Genomic DNA, 20,086 nt, shown 5'->3' on the forward strand with positions numbered 1-20,086 from the left:
GAGACAATGATGTGTTCCTCGTTGGGGTAGGAAGCCGTATATTCTAGATGAAAGCTTATTTTGCAGCCGGAACATAAGGCGTGAGAGGAGGATACGTTCAAATACTTTGAAGAAACAGGAGGTGAGGGAGATAGGACGAAATTTGTCAGTGCCAGGCTTGGGAACAGGTATAATTGTACTATGAGTCCATGCTAGGGGCACATATCCCAGGCCAGGCAGAGGCAGAGGTTGTAGAGCCGGAGGAGAGGGTTGCCAGGTATTTTTAAGAGTGTGCAAAGGACTGCATAGGTGATGCCATCATCACCAGGAGCTGACTTCTTACTCCTTGCTAAGGCACGTCATAGCTCTCCCTTAGTTATGGGTACATCGTCCTCTTCATCACTGCTTAGTAAGGCGGAACTGAGACGTAAGGCACGATGGTTTTTATGTGAAGAGAGAGTCTTGTATATGAGCTGGAAGGTTGATGGTTCGTGACTGCTGACCACTCATCAATAAGGTCCTGTGCATACTGAGCAGGGCTGTGGTGGAGGACACTTGGGGGTTTCTTCTTCACAATCCTGTTGATGAGGTGCCACATGGAACCGATGCTTGTTTGATGGTTGATGCTGTCTGTTAATTTGTGCCAGGAATCTGTTTGTACACATTGCTGTAGAGCAACTAGATCATCTCTCGATAGTTGATACTGGTGCAGAGTCTCAGGACTTGGTTGTCTCATAAAGGCAAGGCCATCATCCATCGCCTTCTTTTCTGCCTGAGAAATTCGATTATCCAGTGTCATAGCACCAACACGATGCCTGATATGAGGCTTTCTGATATATTGTGTGTGGAAAGCATGTGTGGTACTAACAAGTAAGGAGTAAAGTTTCTCTGGACAGTGGAGGTCAAATGTGGGTCGAAGGTTAGTCATATATGAAATGTACGTAGGCTGGTACTTAGGCGGAATTATGATGCAAGTGCGATTGTGTATTGGAGTAGGTGTAGCGGGAAGGGAATATTGGATGCTGAGACCAATGTGATCAGAGAAGAGCGTAGGAACCGTTACACAATTGACTCGGGAAGGTACAAGTCCACAGGTCAAGATGTGATCCAAAGTACCACCTCGTGCATGCGTAGATCCACCAGTGTCCCAACGGGTCAGTTGATTTCGACGAATGTATCCTAGAAGTAGGTTCCCGTTGCGGTTCACAGTGCCAGCAAGATCTCCCAAGTCTGGATGACAGGCATTAAAATCTCCCATGTAAACCATACCACGAAGGGTTGGGGCTGGAAGCTTGGTTGTATTTATCCTACCTGGTGCTGCATATACATTGCACAGTCGTATGGTGCCTCCGCCAACAGTAATCTCAAATAATTGAAATGTTGTATCTTCATCCTCAGAGTTTGGGAGAAGTCTATGCTGAATTGAAGTGCGTATATAGGTGATGAGGCCATGTCTTACTAAATGGACGTAGGACACATAGCCAGTGAGCGAGGGACCTTCTTCCCTTGGCTGAGCATTACCAACAAAAGCTTCCTGAATTAGAATAACATCTGGGTGGTGACTATGTACTATTCCCTTAAGTGCAGAAAGTTTTGCCCAGTTTGTAATACCACAGGCATTCCATGAGATGATATTAAGCTTTACTTGGTTATCGAACATGTCCCATGGAAGAATGGCGACTAGATAAAGAGGCAGTGTTAACACCGGTATGAATTGGTGGTGTATCACGTGGCAATGGTCCTGTATGGGGATTAGTAACACTCAAGACGTGTAGCAAGTGAGTCAAGTTTCTCAGTGAGTGTAGTAACTGATGTGATAACAACCTGCTGAGCTTCAACAAGAGATTGTAGTGTGTTATCATTAGTAGCAAATTTAGAAGTTAGATTGTCAAAGGAGGTTACGAGACTGTCGATGCGAGTGTCCATGCTCTCTAAACGAGATTCAATGGCTTCAAAACGTGATGTAAGAGAGTCACACCGAGACTTGAGGACATCTACAGCATTACGAAGTGTAGTCACTTGTGAGGAGGCAGTAACAGTGGGTTTGATTGATGGCACTGGAAGCTGTTGTGCAATAAGCTGGTTCGATGCAGAGCCTGAACGCAAGAGAGAGAGAGAGAGAGAGAGAGCATAACAGGGGATCCTCGAATTAAAATAATGCTCGACAAGCATATTCACACTCCGGATCGTATGGACAAGAATAGTCTCACTTATGCACTGAAAAAAAAAAAAAAGGTGGAAACCTACGAAAATACTTGTTTGGTGCGACCCCGAACGCAATTCCGCATGCAAAAATTTGCAAAATCGAGAAATTCCATGAAATTATTAACTAACAAGCTGGAAAATGTATTTCTTTGATTCTTGAACTAGGCCTAACCATGTAACCAACGCTAAATGCGCACATAACTTGGATTTCGTTTTTTTTTTTTTTTTTTTTACACCAACTTGTCTTATTTATATTTCATTTAATCAGATGCTAAACTTCTCTGTGCTTTATCAAAAGAAATCATAATAACTTTCGATATAACGCTATAAAAGTGGAAAGTTTATTTACAAATATTAGGCCAATGCTTATGCACACGGTTCCTGCTGCCACTCTATGGTGAACACTTCATATCACACTTTGAAGCCGCAGATGTTTCTTTGGGGAAATGCTTTTTTTTCTATTAATAAACAATTACTGAACTAACATTGATCATTCACTGGGGAAATACTTTGTGTGCTTATACAGTTAATCACTGATTCGTATTATCAGATAAATATGATGACAATAATTGGAATAAAATATAGTAACTGGCAACCCCATGAGTTTCTATAGAAGTACGATCAATTCTGAGATTTGTCGCTTCACTTCTGGAACTTACTGTACCTGAACCCAGATGAGGTGTAGAAATACATGAAAGCGCTCGGTTCAAGTAGTTTCTTTACACCCTTCTCCTGGCTGCATGCATATATATAATTTATTATTTATATATATATAATATATATATATATGATATAATATCTATATATAGAATTATTATATATATATATAAATATTATATATATATATATATATTATATATATGTATATGTATATATATGTGTGTGTGGGGCTATTATTGATGTTATTATCAATAACTTCTTATATTATAATTACCATACAATATCTTATGGATGGATAGAGAAAAAAGGTGTAACAAGAGCAATGGTACCAAATGTGAGACATATGATATCCCTCATGTTTTCGGTAACAAATTTACTTCATCAAATCTTTTGCCCTAAACAACAAGGGACGTGATTGACAAACTAAGTTGCTGAACAATGAAGGTCAATTAATTTCTTAGAAATAAATCTCTAAGAATACTTTTTTTTATCTCAAAGACATAATAAAGGCACTACTAAAATGTGGGGAGTAATAGCTTCTGGCTTAAAACTGACTAATGATGAAACGTTGAGTTTTAGTTTCTGGTTATAATTGACAAACTAAAGCACGCTATCACCAGATGGTGCTCTGTGAACCTTGGAAGAAGCGTTACTTGTTCGAGTTTCACAGTAAGACATAATTTAATAAAAAGAATTAAAATAACGCCATCATGGTTCCTATTTTTCGTTGTTATGGAAATTAAAATACATTTGTTTCTTTTTTTGTTTATATATTCTTTTCTTCGTTAGGTAATCCTCGCTTTTGTGCAATAAAGTGAATGAGTAAAACGAAGCCAAATCCAGTAGGATAGAGACAAGAGCATCCCTAACGCGCCAAAGTATCCAAGTGCATTGTGGGAACAACTACTCTCCTCCCGCCATACTGCCGAACCGTCGAGTGAAGTGACAACGTCTTGGTTCCGAAACCTTGTTAGACATGGCTTCAGGTGTTGATATGAGTTTGGAAGATATTATAAAAACTAAGAAAATTAGACCTGGAAACAGAAGAGGTGGTGGACGTGGAGGAGGACGAGGTGGTGCCCGAGGAGGACGTGTAAGGGGTCGCGGAGGTTCTCGTCCAGTCCAACGTGGAGGACGCGCCGCCGGTGGTCGGGGTGGTAATCGAATGTTCAATGCTCCCAGGGTAAGCACGGCGTTCTAGTTTCGGATTTGGTCCATTGTTGTTGTTAACTTGTATCTGCCGTGAGGTTGTCACAATTAAGTACTATGAAGGACTGGTGGTTATTAATAGTTACACTAAAATTTTACCCATGGCATTATTCCCGGTCTAACAGACCGGTAGCCTGTGGTAGACGGTAGTAACTTTTATTTCGAAGACAACATTTAAAGATAATTGTCTAGGTATAATTTCACCAAGAATACCAGGCCCGCTCGCACAAATCCCACTTAGTACCAACCCCAATATGATAGCAGAAATTCAAATATGACTAGGCCTCTGTATCTGTAAACTGTTGACTTGTTCCCAGGTAAGGTGGCATATAGTCTAATGAAGTACACATGAGATTGAGATACAGAAATGTGTAGTCATTGTTTTAGGCTCATCCCCGAGTGGCTGGTGCCAACCAAATTCGGCCGTTGGAGCTTTTCCTAGTTGGGGTGAATGACTGATCGGCCACATAGTGGCCACTTCTCCCGGAACGTGGCCACCTTCCCGGAAAAGTAGTTGAATCCTCTGCTATGGCTTCTCATAATCATTAGTTGTTGTGCCCCATCCAGGCAACACAGACCTGTAAAGCACCTAAAGTGTAGGCAATTGATGCCATCTCAAGGTTTGCTAGATTACATTAATAAACAGCCATTTCATGTGCTAAATCCGCCAAACAAATGTACCCTACATGCTGTCACAGTTTCAGTACAACAATGGTAAATGTCTGGGAGAAATGTGAATTTTGGGGGCTACCAGTGCGTGCACTAGGTACCTACGGGGAAACACCAGCGACTACCCACCCTTATCACGGTGGACAGGTCTTATTCACTCTATATTTAAATGGTGAAACAAGAATACAATTACAACTCCAAGCATACCATTCAAAAGATTGAAGTTTCGTCAACATAATGTGATATATGAAAGCCCCATATGAACTAAAATAAGCATGTGATGCTCTTTGTAAAATAAGTTTTCAAGGCAGTTTTGAAATCCAATATGCGGCTACCGTGTGGATGTACAGGTTCTGATCAGTGACAACCATCTTTCCCAGTTTTCCTAGCACTCGTTTGAACAATGTTAGCGTAGATATGTAACTTTTATTGATCTTGCTCAAGATTGCAGTTGTAATCAGCACAATAAAACATTTTGTTGCCTATATTACTGAAAGTATGAAACTTTATTCCAAGGGATCATGGTTTAAACTGAATTCATTCTTGCCTTGTAATCGGTGGTTTTTATCCTTACTGCTATCACAACTGAAACTCCACAGTGCTTATTTGGTTGTAATTATACACCCTTTGGTCTTAATTCACTCCAAATTGTACTTGAACCACGTTGCTGTTCCTGGTTCCTAAGCACTCCCTCCACAAACACAGTAACGAGCACAAACACAGTAACGAGCAGCAGACGACTACACTGTTTGAGGTGCACAGCTTTATTCCCTTAATTGTTTACTTTACTTAATATTTAGTTTTTTAACTTTACTCTGTTAGGGGGAAACATCACGACAGGCCAACCCTCATCACGGTAGACGGGTCTTATTCACTCGATATTTAATTGGTGAAACATGAATACAATTGCAACTCTAAGCATACCATTTAAAAGACTGAAGTTTCGTCAACATATTGTGATATATGAAAGCCCCATACGAACTAAAATAAGCATGTGAGCTCTTCGTAAAATATGTTTTCAAGGCAGTTTTGAAATCCAATATGGCGGCTACGTTTTGCATGGACGGTTCTCATCAGTGACGGCCACCATCTTTCCCCAGCCTTCCCAGCACTCATTTGAACAATGTTAGCGTATGTATGTAACGTTTATTGATCTTACTCAAGATTGCAGTTTTAATCAGCACAATAAAACAACATTTTGTTGCCTATATTAGTGAAAGTATGAAACTTGTTATTCCCGGGGTTATGGTTGGAACTGAATTCATTCTTACCTTGTAATCGGCAGTTTTTATCCTTACTGCCATCACAACTGAAACTCCACAGTGCTTATTTGATTGTTATTATACACATTTTGGTCTCAGTTCACTCCACATTGCACTTTAAACCCGTTGCTGTTCCTGGTTTCTAAGCGCGCGCGCCATAAACACAATTTCGAACAGCAGACTACGACAGACGACGAAACTGCAAAGTTTTATTCCCTAAACTGTTTACTTTACTCGTTATTTAGTTTAAATTTACTTTGTTATTTAAAAATTTTGATTTAATTCATGTATATTATCCCTTTTTTGCAACCAAATTACCCCGAAAAATTACAGATATTTCTAAAGTAGATAAAATCAAATGTTTCTAACGTTTTCGTACATCTGGCTGCCGAAAACCATAGAGGAACGAATACGGAAAAGTGCAGAGGAACGACTACGTTTTTTTTTTTTTTTTTTTTTTTTGCTTTTTTGTTTTTGCTAGCACTTTTCATTGATTTCAGTCTTTATTAGTATTTTGAATTTCTTTAATATCGTATGCCAGAAATAAAGTAACCTTTAATGTTTGCATGCTTTAATGTTTGCATGCTAAGAATGGCAAAATCATCGTTGCACATTAGTGGAGGCTTCACACATACGCCGTTCCATTATCATCCTGTTATGCTTCGTCGCCCCTGATGAGCTCGCTGCTAACGTACCGTCACGCTTTTTTTGTAATCAGCGATCATAGCTCTCTCTCTCTCTCTCTCTCTCTCTCTCTCTCTCTCTCTCTTCTCTCTCTCTCTCGGCAAAGAAAAGTGAAGATCTCCCGCAATTGGAAGATTGATCTCACCTGAAGAAATATGCCTCCTCTTTGGGACATTCATTGTGAAAGACGCGAAATCCAATTTGTCTCGATAAACGCCCGAAGCGTCTTGAAAGAAACCAACAGGGACAGGCAGTTTTCTAGCATAAGCGACCACCAGGAAAGGTTTGCCAGGCTGGAAATAAGTTTCCCATGTGCTGGGAGTGTTACCAAATGATGTTCCTACACTTTCTATACGAGTAAACGGTATATTACGGGGCTGACGGCTTGACAAGCACAGTTAAAGTCTTGAACGTAATATCCCGTTGAAGGCGCTACCGAGTAGATCGCGGTAACGTATTATTACGTGGGTGACGCTTAACAGGTTATAAACTGTTTCCATGAATTCTAGTTGTCATAGTAATGCAATAATGATAAAAATTGCTTTAATATTTATGTATATATACTTCCAATACATAGCCTAATTTCACCAATTTCAACTTTTTGTGTGTAGTTCTTATACCCAGTTTGGAGGGTCAACACAACTGAATGGCAACAGAGAGAGAGAGAGAGAGAGAGAGAGAGAGAGGAGAGAGAGAGAGAGAGAGAGAGAAAGGAAGGCGGAGGAACGAAGAAGAAAAGTGGGATGGTGGTGGAGGGGGGGGGGGAGGGGGGGGGGGATGGTAGGTGGAAGCTTATACGCGTGTTGCGTTATTCCATTTCTGCATAATGGAGTTTTTGTCTCTTGGTACAAGGACCAAGTGTCGTATTCTTTACGATTAGTGATTCACGATACCCTTATAAATTACGGCACTGGGTGTAATGCACTATAGCAAAATCTCGTTCTGTTAAGAGTGTTCGTTACAGAAATAGGTATTGCCCAAAAACGTGCTTGCACTGTCTCTGAAACCCATAGTAGACATGCGGCTTAGTTGTCAATCAAGTTTTATAACCAAGTATTTTTTACAAGCTAGCTATTGAATAAATTTGTATTTTTCTCAGTCAAAACATATGCCCCTCATGCTAACTTTCCTCTTTTAACGACTTTCTGGTCATTGCAAATTCGGCCCCATAATTTCTTATGTGCGAAAAACAGAGGGGCCCAGGACCGAAAACGATTGCGTCACACTACGGCGATAATCCAGCAGTAAAACATCTTCATATATCCAAAAAGTAAATAATAAAGATATATATGCGCATTACGAGTTATAACAATTACATGTATAGCTGATAACAATCTGCATGAATAACTGGTAAACTGTTCTGCAATGACAGTTGAGTATAGCAATTATTTACAATAGGTACGAAAGTCAAGATGTCGTGACGTCATAATACAGAACTTGAAAAGAACGTCTAATTCAGAAAATAATTACTTAAATTTGAGTCAGAGTCGAGTTACGTTTTCAATAACGAATATTTTCAAATTAATCATCATAAATATGTAAAATATTGATGTTTTACTACTTATTTAAAAATTAGCCAAGAGCACGCTTCTCGTCATCTTCTACCCAAACAGCTGTTTACGCCTGGCTTGTTGTTGGTGAGAAATCGTGTTTCGATTGTTGTGATAAAAGTGCTCCAGCGTCTGTGGGTACAAGTGGTGTGCGGATTTATCACAGGAAATGGAAAGTTTGTTGACACAAGCGACTCCGTAAACATCGAGATGGCGTCAATCTTCGAAACATTTTTAGTTGTAAGTAAAAATTTCTAAAGCGTTTTGGTGAGGTTTCCACTGCCGTGGGCGCCATTTTCAGTACCCTCTGTTTAAATCTTAAAATTTGGCCTTAATTTCTAACTTTGGAGAAAATACTTACTTCGAAAGGAGAGTAGAGGTCTTTAGCTCCGTTTCTCACCAACAAGAAGTCGCGACTGATGCCCATCTCGGGTGTCAGGACGCGTTATAATGTACTTTTTCGGAGGGTGGCTTGCGTTGATTGTAGGTGGCCTGCTTGGCCTGCTGTGATGTTCTACCCTACTTCAAAATGTTTATTGTTCTGACACGTAGGGTAAAAAATCACGGACGATCCACCATCATCATCACGCTGGACGGGTCTTATTCACTCTATAGGGTAAAACACCGCATGGCCTTCGGCAGGCCATGTACGATCAATGCATGCCAACCCTCCGAAAAAGTACATTATAACGTGTCCTGACACCGGAGATGGGCATCGGTCGCGACTTGTTGTTGGTGAGAAACGGATCTAAAGACCTCTACTCTCCTTTCGAAGTACTAAGTATTTTCTCCAAAGTTAAAAATAAGGCCAAATTTTAAGATTTAAACAGAGGGTAGTGAAAAGGGTGTCCACTGCAGTGGAAATCTCACCAAACCGCTTTCGGAATTTTTACTTACATTTCTTTTTTGTTTTAGAAGATTGACGCCGTCTATATTTACAGAGTAGTTTGTGTCAACAAACTTCCCATTTCTTGTGATTGATCCGCACACCACTTGTACCCACAGACGCTGGGGCACTTTAATCAACAATCGGAACACGGTCCCTTACCAGGACGTTTTTAAGTAAACAACCGTTTTGGTAGAAGACGACGAAGCGTGCACTTAGATAATTTTTTAATTAAATGGTAAAACATCAATATTTTACATATTTATGATGATTAATTTGAAAATATTAGTTATTGAAAAAGTAACTAGATTCTTACTCAAATTTAAGTAATTATTTTTGTTCTTTTAACTCCTGTATTATGACGTCAAGACATCTTGACTCTTGTACCTATTGTAAATAATTGCTATACTGAACTTTCTTGCAGAACAGTTTACCAGTTATTCATGCAGATTGTTATCAGCTATTCATGTAATTGTTATAATCGTTATGCGCATATATATCTTTATTTACTTTTTGGATATATGAAGATGTTTTACTGCTGGATTACTGCCGTAGTGTGACGCAATCACTTTCGGTCCCTGGGCCTCTTGTCTGTTTTCGCGCCATAAGAAATTAATGGGGCCGAATTTGCAATGAGCAGAGAGTCGTTAAAAGAGGAAAGTTGGCATTGAGGGCCATATGTTTTGATTGAGAAAAATACAAATTTATACAATAGCTTGTAAAAAATACATGATTACAAAAAACTTGATTGACAACTAAGCAGCATACCTACTATGGGTTTCAGAGACAGTGCAAGCATGGTTTTTGGCAATATTTCTGTAACGAACACTCGTATCAGAAAGAGATTTTGCTATAGTGCATTACACCCAGTGCCGTAATATAACTGGTTCATTAATCCATATACAAACTCATATATAACTGCAGTTATTGGTAAGATAAAAGGTAACATTGATTATAGGCTACCTGATTTATTTATACATATGTATATGGATTCATATTATGATCAATATATGTGCACTTAATACAACTGATTCACATAAATGACTAATTTAAGTGATTAATCTAGGTGCACTTTAAATAGATTCCTAGTGTGTACACACACATATATTTCGATTCTGTTATTTATGATAATTTATATATAGGATACTTTATACTTTATATTTAGGATTCCGTTATTTATTTATGATAATTTAGGATACTGATTCTTTACTGATACTTTATATATGAGATACATGACCGAGGTGATACCCACGCACATTCTAGCGTTTCAAACAACTTTTCGTCCATTGCACAGTTCCAGACAACCACCTATAGTCAAATGAAATGGCCAATTCCAAATGGTTAATAACAAGGCGAAAATTGCCTGGGCAGGGTTCAAAGTTCTATTTTGCGCTCATACTTGTTCTCTGCATCCTATGCCTTACGAATATGTTCGCGATTAATAAAATCATCCCCAGCACGAGTCCTGCGCCAGCAACATAGAGTTGAATATCCTCTTCGGTCGTAATTGTCGGAAGTATGTCCCTTTGTAGTCGATTGCAAGGTTAATGACGGGATACGGGTGTCGGTCCAAGAAGTCCACGAAATAAGCTTGTTCACTTGTGATGGGGCTTATTCCCTTTCACATTGTAAGCGGTTGACCTATTCACCTGTAGCGGAAACACATGACTTCCGAGCCGTAGGGCTACGTGTTCATTTTATTCTTATTACAAATCGCTGAGATAGCTAATGTTACGCTATCGACGCGATGCTCCTATATGGCAGTTCATCCGACCAAACCATTCCTATACTCCAGTGATGGAGCTAAGAAGTAAAGTTAAGTTCAATCAGTCCGTTTGAGTCATCTCCCTTATTCTAAAGAAGAACAAAATCTACTAGATATCACTCAGACTAGAAAGGGAAAAAGGAACCAACAATGCTTATGTATTACAGTCGTAAGAAAAAACATACAAACTGCCGCAGTCTTATACCATTGTAATGTGTGGACAGCGGGCAACAAGAAAATGGATGACAGTTACAAATCACGAAAATGGATGACAGTTACAAATCACATAGGCCGTTTGAATTATAGGTCGCGGTAGTTGTCTCGAGCAGCAAGTTTGGAGTAATGTTTTCAAAACAAATGAAGGACCACAGGTGACGGCATGTCATCTTAGCCTACTTTATTGTATACGTCATCTTAGCATACTTTATTGTATCTGGTCTGATCACATTCCTGCAAGCAATCTGGTTGACCTCTTTAGTTTTAGTTTTTTATATATATGGAATAACATTCCATATTTTATTATGTAACTTACATATATACATAAATATTAAAGCAATTTTATCATTATTGCGTTACTATGACAGCTAGAATTCATGGAAACAATTTATAATAATGCATTGGCGTATGTGTGAAGGTCCTAATGTGGCAACGATGATTTTGCCATTCTTAGCATGCAAACATTAAAGGTTACATTTATTTCTGGCATACAGTTATTGAAGAAAAGTAAAATACTAATATACACTTAAATCAATGAAAAGTGCTTGCAAAAAAAAAAACAACAATTCACATATCCGTAGTCCGGTCCTCTATGGTTTTCAGCAGCCAGATGTACAACAAGGTTAGAAACATTGGATTGTATCTATTTTAGAAATATCTAATTTTTTGCGGTAATGTGGTTGCAAAAAAGGGATAATAGACATGAATTAAATTAAAATTTTTAAATAAAGTAAAGTTGAACTAAATAACGAGTAAAGTAAACAATTTAGGGAATAAAACTTTGCAGTTTCGTCGTCTGCTGTTCGTAACTGTTTGTGGCGCGCGCTTAGGAACCAGGAGCAGCAACTTGTTTAAAGTGCAATGTAGAGTGAATTGAGGCCAAAATGTGTATAACAACAATCAAGTATGCACTGGAGTTTCAGTTGTGATGGCAGTAAGGATAAAAAGCACCGATTACAAGGTAAAAATTAATTCAGTTCAAACCATGACCCCGGGAATAAAAAGTTTCATACTTTCAGTAATATAGGCAACAAAATGTTAGTTTTATTGTGCTGATTACAACTGCAATCTTGAGTAAGATCAATAAAAGTTACATATATACGCTAACATTGTTCAAAGGAGTGCTGGGGACTCTACTCTGTGTCCTAAGGGAATGTTGGTCCCGTTGTGGTCTGTAGGATGTTCCTTCGATGGATGCCCAGGTGGCGGCTCTCTGCTTTGGTGAAGGATCACCGTCCCGTAGCAGAGTGTCCCGCTCCGCATTGGGGTGCGCCACCCACGCACCTGGGATTACATGTAGGCCTGTCCTCTTCCTCCTCCGCCGTCCCGCCCTGAGGTAGGGGGAGGTGTCGTGAAACTATGGAGTCTTCAGGTGTCCCCCTTCAGGGCCCCCCTGTACCCTGGGCAGGTCCCCCCTGAGGGAGGTGGTGGTGTTCCCATTCTGGGGCCCCTCCTTGCTGTGGCCGCAGGTGGGTGGAGCAGACTTCTGGGATGGGGTTTCCCTGGGCTGCTCCGACCATCCTGCCTGCTCACCCTGGGCCAGGAGTTGGCGTGGGAGGGACAAGAGTAGATGCCATTCATTGTAGGTTAGGTCCTTGTCTGGATCTTCGTTTAGATCCTCCCATAGGAGGAGTTGTAGAACCAAGAGGAGAGGGCATTACGGGAGGTTCCTCATGACTCGCCCAGTGGACCAACTGGGTCCTAAGGAGGAGGGACGCTGTTCTGGCGGAACTCCCTAGGAGCTTGCCAGATAGTGAAGCCAAGGCCCTGAGGAATGCCCCGGTCTTTGGAAATCCTTCTTCCCAGAGCATTTGGTGGAGGAGTACCTGGAGCATTGGAGGAAGGCCAGCCAGGGCTCCATTGTGTACGGGACCTCTTCCCTCAGGCAGCTGGTGCAGCATAGGGGTCAGGAGCCCCTGAAGGCTCTACACTAGTGTAAAAGTTGATCCACAAAGTGAATGGCCCTTATTTTCAAACCTGCCTTTACTATGGGGTGTTGATTAACTTTCTTTACCTGTATATACTTTGAAATGTGTAAGGCATCCAGTTTTGGCATCACAAAGGGACCAAAGTTTTATCCCCAATCTTGTTAGTTTTAAAGGTATGTACTGTTTGAAATACAACCTGCCTTTGAATTTCAGCATACTCATCTATAGCTATTTCTTTAATACTTCTGTAAATACTTTTATACAAATTTTGTACAATATTTAGAATTGGCCTGACATTAGTCATTACTTTTGTGTGCCTCATTGTCTACAAAATGCAAAAAAGCACATATCAACAAATGCTATGATCTCCTATGCTGTTACTGGTTGCCAATTATTGTACCTGAATCTGCGCTGTAATGGACACCTCATTTATTATCACCTCTGCATATTTATTTGGTTATGCTCATTTATCATCACCTTTGCATATTTATTTGTTACCATAACCACTAGATCAAATATTTCTAATGGACACTTTCAAAAAAAACACTCAAAGAAAGTAAGTCTCTCTATGCCCTCTACACCAGGATCACCTGTAAAATCTATAATTCTGTCTAATCTTTGGTGCTTCATGACTACCTAAAGTTAGAATAAACACAGATTTTTAAACTCTTAGATAATAAATGCAAAACTATGTAAACTGGTACAAGATAAGATTTACTGTATGATCAGTGGTAACTAACCATTGATCAGACGGTAACTCTTAGTCAAACTTTTCCAGGCTGAAAACTTAAGGTAACCTACACAGCAAGCATTGGCTACATAGTTGTGCGAGTAATACAAATATATTATATATATAATAATATATGTTGTATAGTTTACTCATATATTTGTGTACATCCACAACCGATTAAAAAGGCTCAAAATTTTAATGGTCAGCTAAAGGGCCAAACAACGTTTAGATTCTGGCCATTATATCTGCTTCATTTTACTATTACATAAGCTTGTGGTAACTTATCAAAATATTACTTTCAACCAGCATCAATTCATAACAAAAAATGCATTGATACGTAAAGCATGTCAATTTTTAGCAAATGAACAAAATACAAGCCATCTCTTGCCGAGCTGGGTGTAAGCATTTAAGTTCTCTTATTGTCATGTTTCTGGATGCCACCATTAGTGTGTGCTAGATATTGCCATCAGCTTTTCTATGATTGTGAATCAAAGAAAATGGACCAGTAATTTTAAGGGTAAGCATTTTTCTATATTGGTAAAACAGTGTCGACGCTCGCTCTTCTAAAACAATTATATGTCGGCACTCAGAGGCGACAATCGCACTCTAAGGGTTAAAAATCACTTGGTCAGATGTCTAGTAAACAGTGTATTAATGCTAATTAATTCTGTATTTGCTACTTTCATACAATAGTACTCATCTCTGTTGCAGAGGCCAGTTGTACGATCGGGACCAACCAAACTGCTCATTGCTAATTTAGATTTTGGAGTGTCAGATTCAGATATCCATGTAAGTAGTCATTGTTTTAATATTTTACCCAAGTTGATGTTTTAGACTAAGGGAAGTATTTTTAAACAGACATCTTAGACGAAGAAGTTTTTTGCAGCTAAAATGGTATTATTGTGCCGTGAAGCATGTCTTTGTGGTGAAGACGAAGGTGATCGGATGGTGAAAATAATTTGAAACGAAGAGGCAGTCTTCATCACCTCTTCGCTAACACCTCTGTATATTTTTTGTAAAATTAAAAGAGAACCGCATAACTAATGTAAGTATTGGAACATATAACACGTGCCAAATATTTTATTAGTCTATTGTACTGCAATGCAAATGGTTTTTTATTTTTTCAGCACCTAATGCAAATGGTCTTATTTGCATTCTTGTGAAAGACATTTCGTACTGAGAAAGCATCACATTCCCAAGTTCCTTGCTGTAACATAATAGTCTTTCACCACCTCTTGGATTATATAATCAGCATGAAGTATTTTAGTTCGGCAAAACAACCATTGCAAAATCGTTGAAGATGAAAAGAACCACAGATTAACCCTTTAAGCCGATTGGACGTATAAAACGTCTATATAAATTGTCTGTTGGGTGCTAGGCAAAAACTTTTGAATCTTGCGCCTTGGGGGATGCTGGGAGCTCACGGATCAAGGCGTTGCTTTGTTTACAATCGTTACCCAGGCGCGCAAGTGCGAATTTCTTTCTTCTTGCACTAAAAAGCATCAGCGACACATCTCGGAAATTATTTCGTCACTGACATAATTTTTGCACCATTTTATATTAGCCATTACATGGAGTTATTATATGTGAAAATTGCGCAATTTCATGTAAAATACAACAAAATACAACTCATGGTTGTAGCTTGTATCAGTTTTGAAATATTTTCATATAAATAACGATAAGTGCCAAAATTACAACCTTCGGTCAACTTTGGCTCTACCAAAATGGTCGAAAAATGCAATTGTAAGCTAAAACTCTTATATTCTAGTAATATTCAATCATTTACCTTCATTTTGCAACAAATTGGAAGTCTAGCACAATATTTCGATTTATGGTGAATTTATTAAAAAAAAAAAAAAAAAAAACTACGTCCGCACGGTAACTTCCGAAAAAGTCACATTTTTTTCATGCGATTGTCATAATGTTAGCACCATTTTAAATTAGCCATTACATAAAGTTTTATATATGGAAATGTGCACAATTTCATGTAGAATACAAAAAAAAAAAAAACCCATGGTTGTAGCTTTTATCAGTTTTGAAATATTTTCATATAAAAAGTGCCAAAATTTCCACCTTCGGTCAACTTTGACTCGACCGAAATGGTAAAAAAAAACGCAATCGTAAGCTAAAATTATTACATTCCAGTAATATTCAGTCATTTACCTTTATTTTGCAACAAATTGGAAGTCTCTAGCACACTATTTCAATCTATGGTGAATTTATAAAAAAAAAATTCATTACATCTGCGTGGTATCTCTTCCGAAAAAAATAAGATTTTTTCGTTCGGCTGTCGTAATGTTTGCACCATTTTAAATTAGCCATTACATACACTTTTATATATATGCGCAATTTCATGTAGAATAGAACATTAAACAACCCATGGATGTAGCTGTTATCAGTTTTGAAATACTTTTCATATAAATGACTAGGGGCAAAATTTCAACCTTCGGTCAACTTTGACTCGACCAAAATGGTAAAAAAATGCAATTGTAAGCTAAAACTAGTACTTTCTAGTAATATTCAATCATTTACCTTTATTTTGCAACAAATTGGAAGTCTTAACACACTATTTCCATTTACGGTGAATTTATGAAATAAAATTTTTCCTTACGTCCGCGCGGTAACTTCCGAAAAAATCATAAATTTTTTCGTCCGATTGTCGTAATCTTTGATGATTTTTTCGTCCGGTTGTTGTAATCTTTGCACCATTTTAAATTAGCCGTTATATAAAGTTTTATATATGAAAATGTGCGCAATTTCATGTAGAATACAACGAAAAACAACCCATGGTTGTAGCTTTTATCAGTTTTGAAATATTTTCATATAAATAACGATGAATAGAAAAAATTAGTCCTTCGGTTAACTTTAACTCGACCGAAATGGTCGAAAACTGCAATTGTAAGCTACAACACTTAGTCTAGTAGTATTCAATCAATTACCTTCATTTTGCAACAAACGGGAAGTCTCTAGCACAATATTTCAATTTATGGTGAATTTTTTAATTTTTTTTATTTATATCCGCGCGTTACGAATTCATGCATCATTTTGTGATATTTTCTGTGTTGCCTTGATCGTTTTACAATGTGTTATATACCAAAATGATTGCAATTTAGTGTACAATACAGTAGAGCCTCATTAACTCTGACTACATGGGGGGGGAAGGGTGTCCGAGTATGCCGATTAACCAACTTAACCGAGTGGCCTAACCGCCTAACATAGTAAACAATCACGAGACTCAAGTAAAATTACCAAGGCTATTTTGTTTTATTTATTTTGCCTTCATAGCATGTAAACAAGTAAGATATATTTCATAGCATGTAAACAAGTAAGATATTTACTGTATTTATTTATTTTTTGTGTTTATGTAACTAAATACCCTGACGAATGTTAGGCTGGCCTAGCCTACCATAATAACCAATCTTAAGACTCAAATAGAAATAAGATACCCTGTACCATGCTCACCTTTAAAGGTATCGGCTGTTATAAACCTACCCACAAACCATGAAAACACACTAGTACACTGTAAATTAGATTTTATCGCGGTTTTGTTTTTGTCTATGAAAACCAAAACATGACGATGGCTATCGTCAATTTCCGCTTCGGCGCTCGTTCGCGAACGCTGCTGGCATACGGGAGACATTTTACCGCTTCGGTGTTTAAGGGTTAATGAACTTTTCAAAACTATTACCAACCAATCGCCTTCAAGGAATGGTCGTGATCTAATCAGTAGGTGGGCATAGCTGTAAAGGCAGCTGGACTCTACTTTAGTAATTGTAATGATGCACGACAATTGTGGATATATATTATATATATATAATGTATATATATATATATATATTATATATACACATATATACACATATACATACATATACACCGTATATACTCTCGTATCATGCGACTTTTGAAGCCCTAATTTTGGAGCTGATTTTGACGGGGTCGCATCTTACATGAGATATAAAATTCAAGTGTAATAATCATACATTAGTATTGTATGATAAGATACAAACATAATGGTTATGCATCTTTTCCATGGATCTTTTAAAAAGTTGTTTTACTTCATTGCATCCAATAATATGTACGTATTTTCATATTACTATGTTTGTATTATAAAATATAAACAGCAATCATGGTTAGGTTTGAAAATTATCTGAGGGCGATTCAGAGTAATTTTGGTTTGCTGTGTTGAACTTGAATCAGATGGACTTTTTTGCTTCTAGTTAGCGCAAATGAACCTCAAGATGCTCAATTTATATGAGACAAGGTTATTTTACGTTATACAAAGTGTTTTCAAGTGGAAATATCACTTAAAAACATCGTTTGTGAACGAAATTTAGTCATTTTTTCGTTAGTAGATGGCGCTGAGGGCATGTTTATTACGTAAACAAAAATCAACAGGTTCCGTTCGATATTTTCACTTTCTCAGAATACAAAGAGCTTTACATATTTTTCTTTTATTGGAGTGAAAACAGTAAAATGTGTTCTTTTCATGCCCAATAGTTTTGATTAAAACACATTTCTCTCATTTTGTTTACAGTTGAGTTTGAAGGTACTATACTGAAGTTTGCGAGTTTCATCCATATAGTACTATTATTGTGCATTGACAACAAACATATAACTCCAGTAAACTTAACGCCATCAAACACAACCGTTGATAAAATTGAGTGAAAGTCATTTTAATCAAAACTTCAGGTCTTGAAACATTTTACTGTTGTTTTCACGCCGATAAAAGACAATTAACATAACGGTAAAAGTTCGTAGTACGATGATATTATGTGAAAATAGAGAACGGAATCCGGTAATATTTTTACAAAGTAAATATGCCCACAACGCAATCTGTTAAAAAAAAAATTGATTCACGAGACTTATTTAATTCATGTTTTGACTTGAAAACGTGTAGTAAAATGACATTACCTTGTCTTATATTAGTAAAGTACTATCTAGATATTTTACGCTAACAAGAAGGAAGCTAATTCGCTCCGAATTTTGTTAAATACGGAGAAATAAACTCTTATTCGCCATCAGCTGATTTTTTGATCCAAAACACTGACTGCTTTGTTAGTATTGTATGATATGAGAATATATACAATATTATTGGATACTGTATTGTGTAACTTTTTAAAAGAATCGCAGAAAAGATGCATATTCATTGTTTTTATTTCGTAAATATACTAGCCGTCAGCAGCCCAACATCGCTCCATTAGGTATGCCGATGTTGGTCCGAATCTGGTTCCTGTTTAGTTTCTTTTTTTTTTTTTTTTTTTTTGGCTGATATGTCATAAGTCAGAATGCATTGAACCTTCAAAATTGGCTTATTAATAAATTACTAAATTATGTCGTATATGTAGTATACAGTATACTGAAGGCTAGGCTACTGTATTTGTATATATATGATATATGTACCACGATATCATAATCAAAGTATACGCGAGGCTAACTTGTTAAATGTTATTCAATTTCTCTCTGTACTGAATTATCATAAGCCAGTGTGCATTGAACCTAGAGAATTAGCTGTAATTGATAATTACTACACCATATATGTATAAAGTATGCTGTGTAGTGTAGGCTAGGCTAGTACATATAATATTCTTAAAGAAAATTAACACGGGCCGACTTACATCCTAATCGATTTGTGACTGGTTGGTCATAACCAATTGCAGTAGTAAGTCGACTACTACCTGTAATGTAAAAATATATCCGTCCTATTCTCCTTAACGTCATTTGTAACAACTATGGTAATTTTTTAACTAATGTACGATGGTTGAAATGCAAGCAAAAAGGCTGTTATCGGATTGGTTGTTCATAGCAAATTGGCTGTTTCTGGATGTGTGTGTTTTCCAAACAAGTATATCATTACTGCTAATACTCTTGGCAGTCTCTTTTACTTTTTTTAGATTAAGAGATGGAGGAAAAGGGGTTAGCCTAACTAAAAAATAGTTTATGCCTATGTTCTCATTGTACTCTAGAATTTTAACGTACTCCTTTAGCTTTCTTAGGTCTTGTTATGGTAGTCTAATCTCATTAATATCTTCTTTTTTTTTATTTAATTTAATTTGAAATATGGTTGCTTTTGCCTAGATTTGCACCTACTGAAAGGTCAGACACTATATTATCTTTTGATAGGACAATATCTAGTATATTGTTTCCTCTGGTTTATCAACCCATTGGTGGGGGAATTAATTTAGAAAAAAAATCTAAGTCTTTCCTTCTACGTTTGATGTGGAGGTCATTGTGTCCCAGTGTACTGCTGCATTGAAATCTCCCATTATTATGCAGTTTTTTTTATATATATATATATATATATATCTTGTCCTAGTAGTGCATACAGCTCCTCATCAGACAT

At 37.6% G+C, this 20,086-nt stretch overlaps 1 protein-coding gene across 3 annotated transcripts in view; it reads left to right on the forward strand.

Moving 5' to 3' along the window:
- The first annotated feature begins 3,731 nt into the window (after positions 1 to 3,731).
- Positions 3,732 to 20,086, forward strand: part of LOC135201683 (THO complex subunit 4-like) — a 29,716-nt gene continuing 13,361 nt past the window's right edge. For 2 of the 3 annotated variants that reach the window (XR_010311586.1, XM_064230816.1), the window contains exons 1-2: positions 3,735 to 4,027; positions 14,455 to 14,532. Coding sequence is in view for 2 of the 3 variants with exons in the window: in XM_064230816.1 (XP_064086886.1) it covers positions 3,821 to 4,027; positions 14,455 to 14,532 (285 nt within the window). In the remaining variant the exon portion in view is untranslated. Of the gene's footprint in view, positions 4,028 to 14,454; positions 14,533 to 20,086 lie in introns of all 3 variants that reach the window. The other variant, XM_064230817.1, reaches the window with a different exon arrangement.

Source organism: Macrobrachium nipponense, chromosome 28 (genome assembly GCF_015104395.2).
Source record: "Macrobrachium nipponense isolate FS-2020 chromosome 28, ASM1510439v2, whole genome shotgun sequence".
Lineage (NCBI taxonomy): Eukaryota > Metazoa > Arthropoda > Malacostraca > Decapoda > Palaemonidae > Macrobrachium > Macrobrachium nipponense.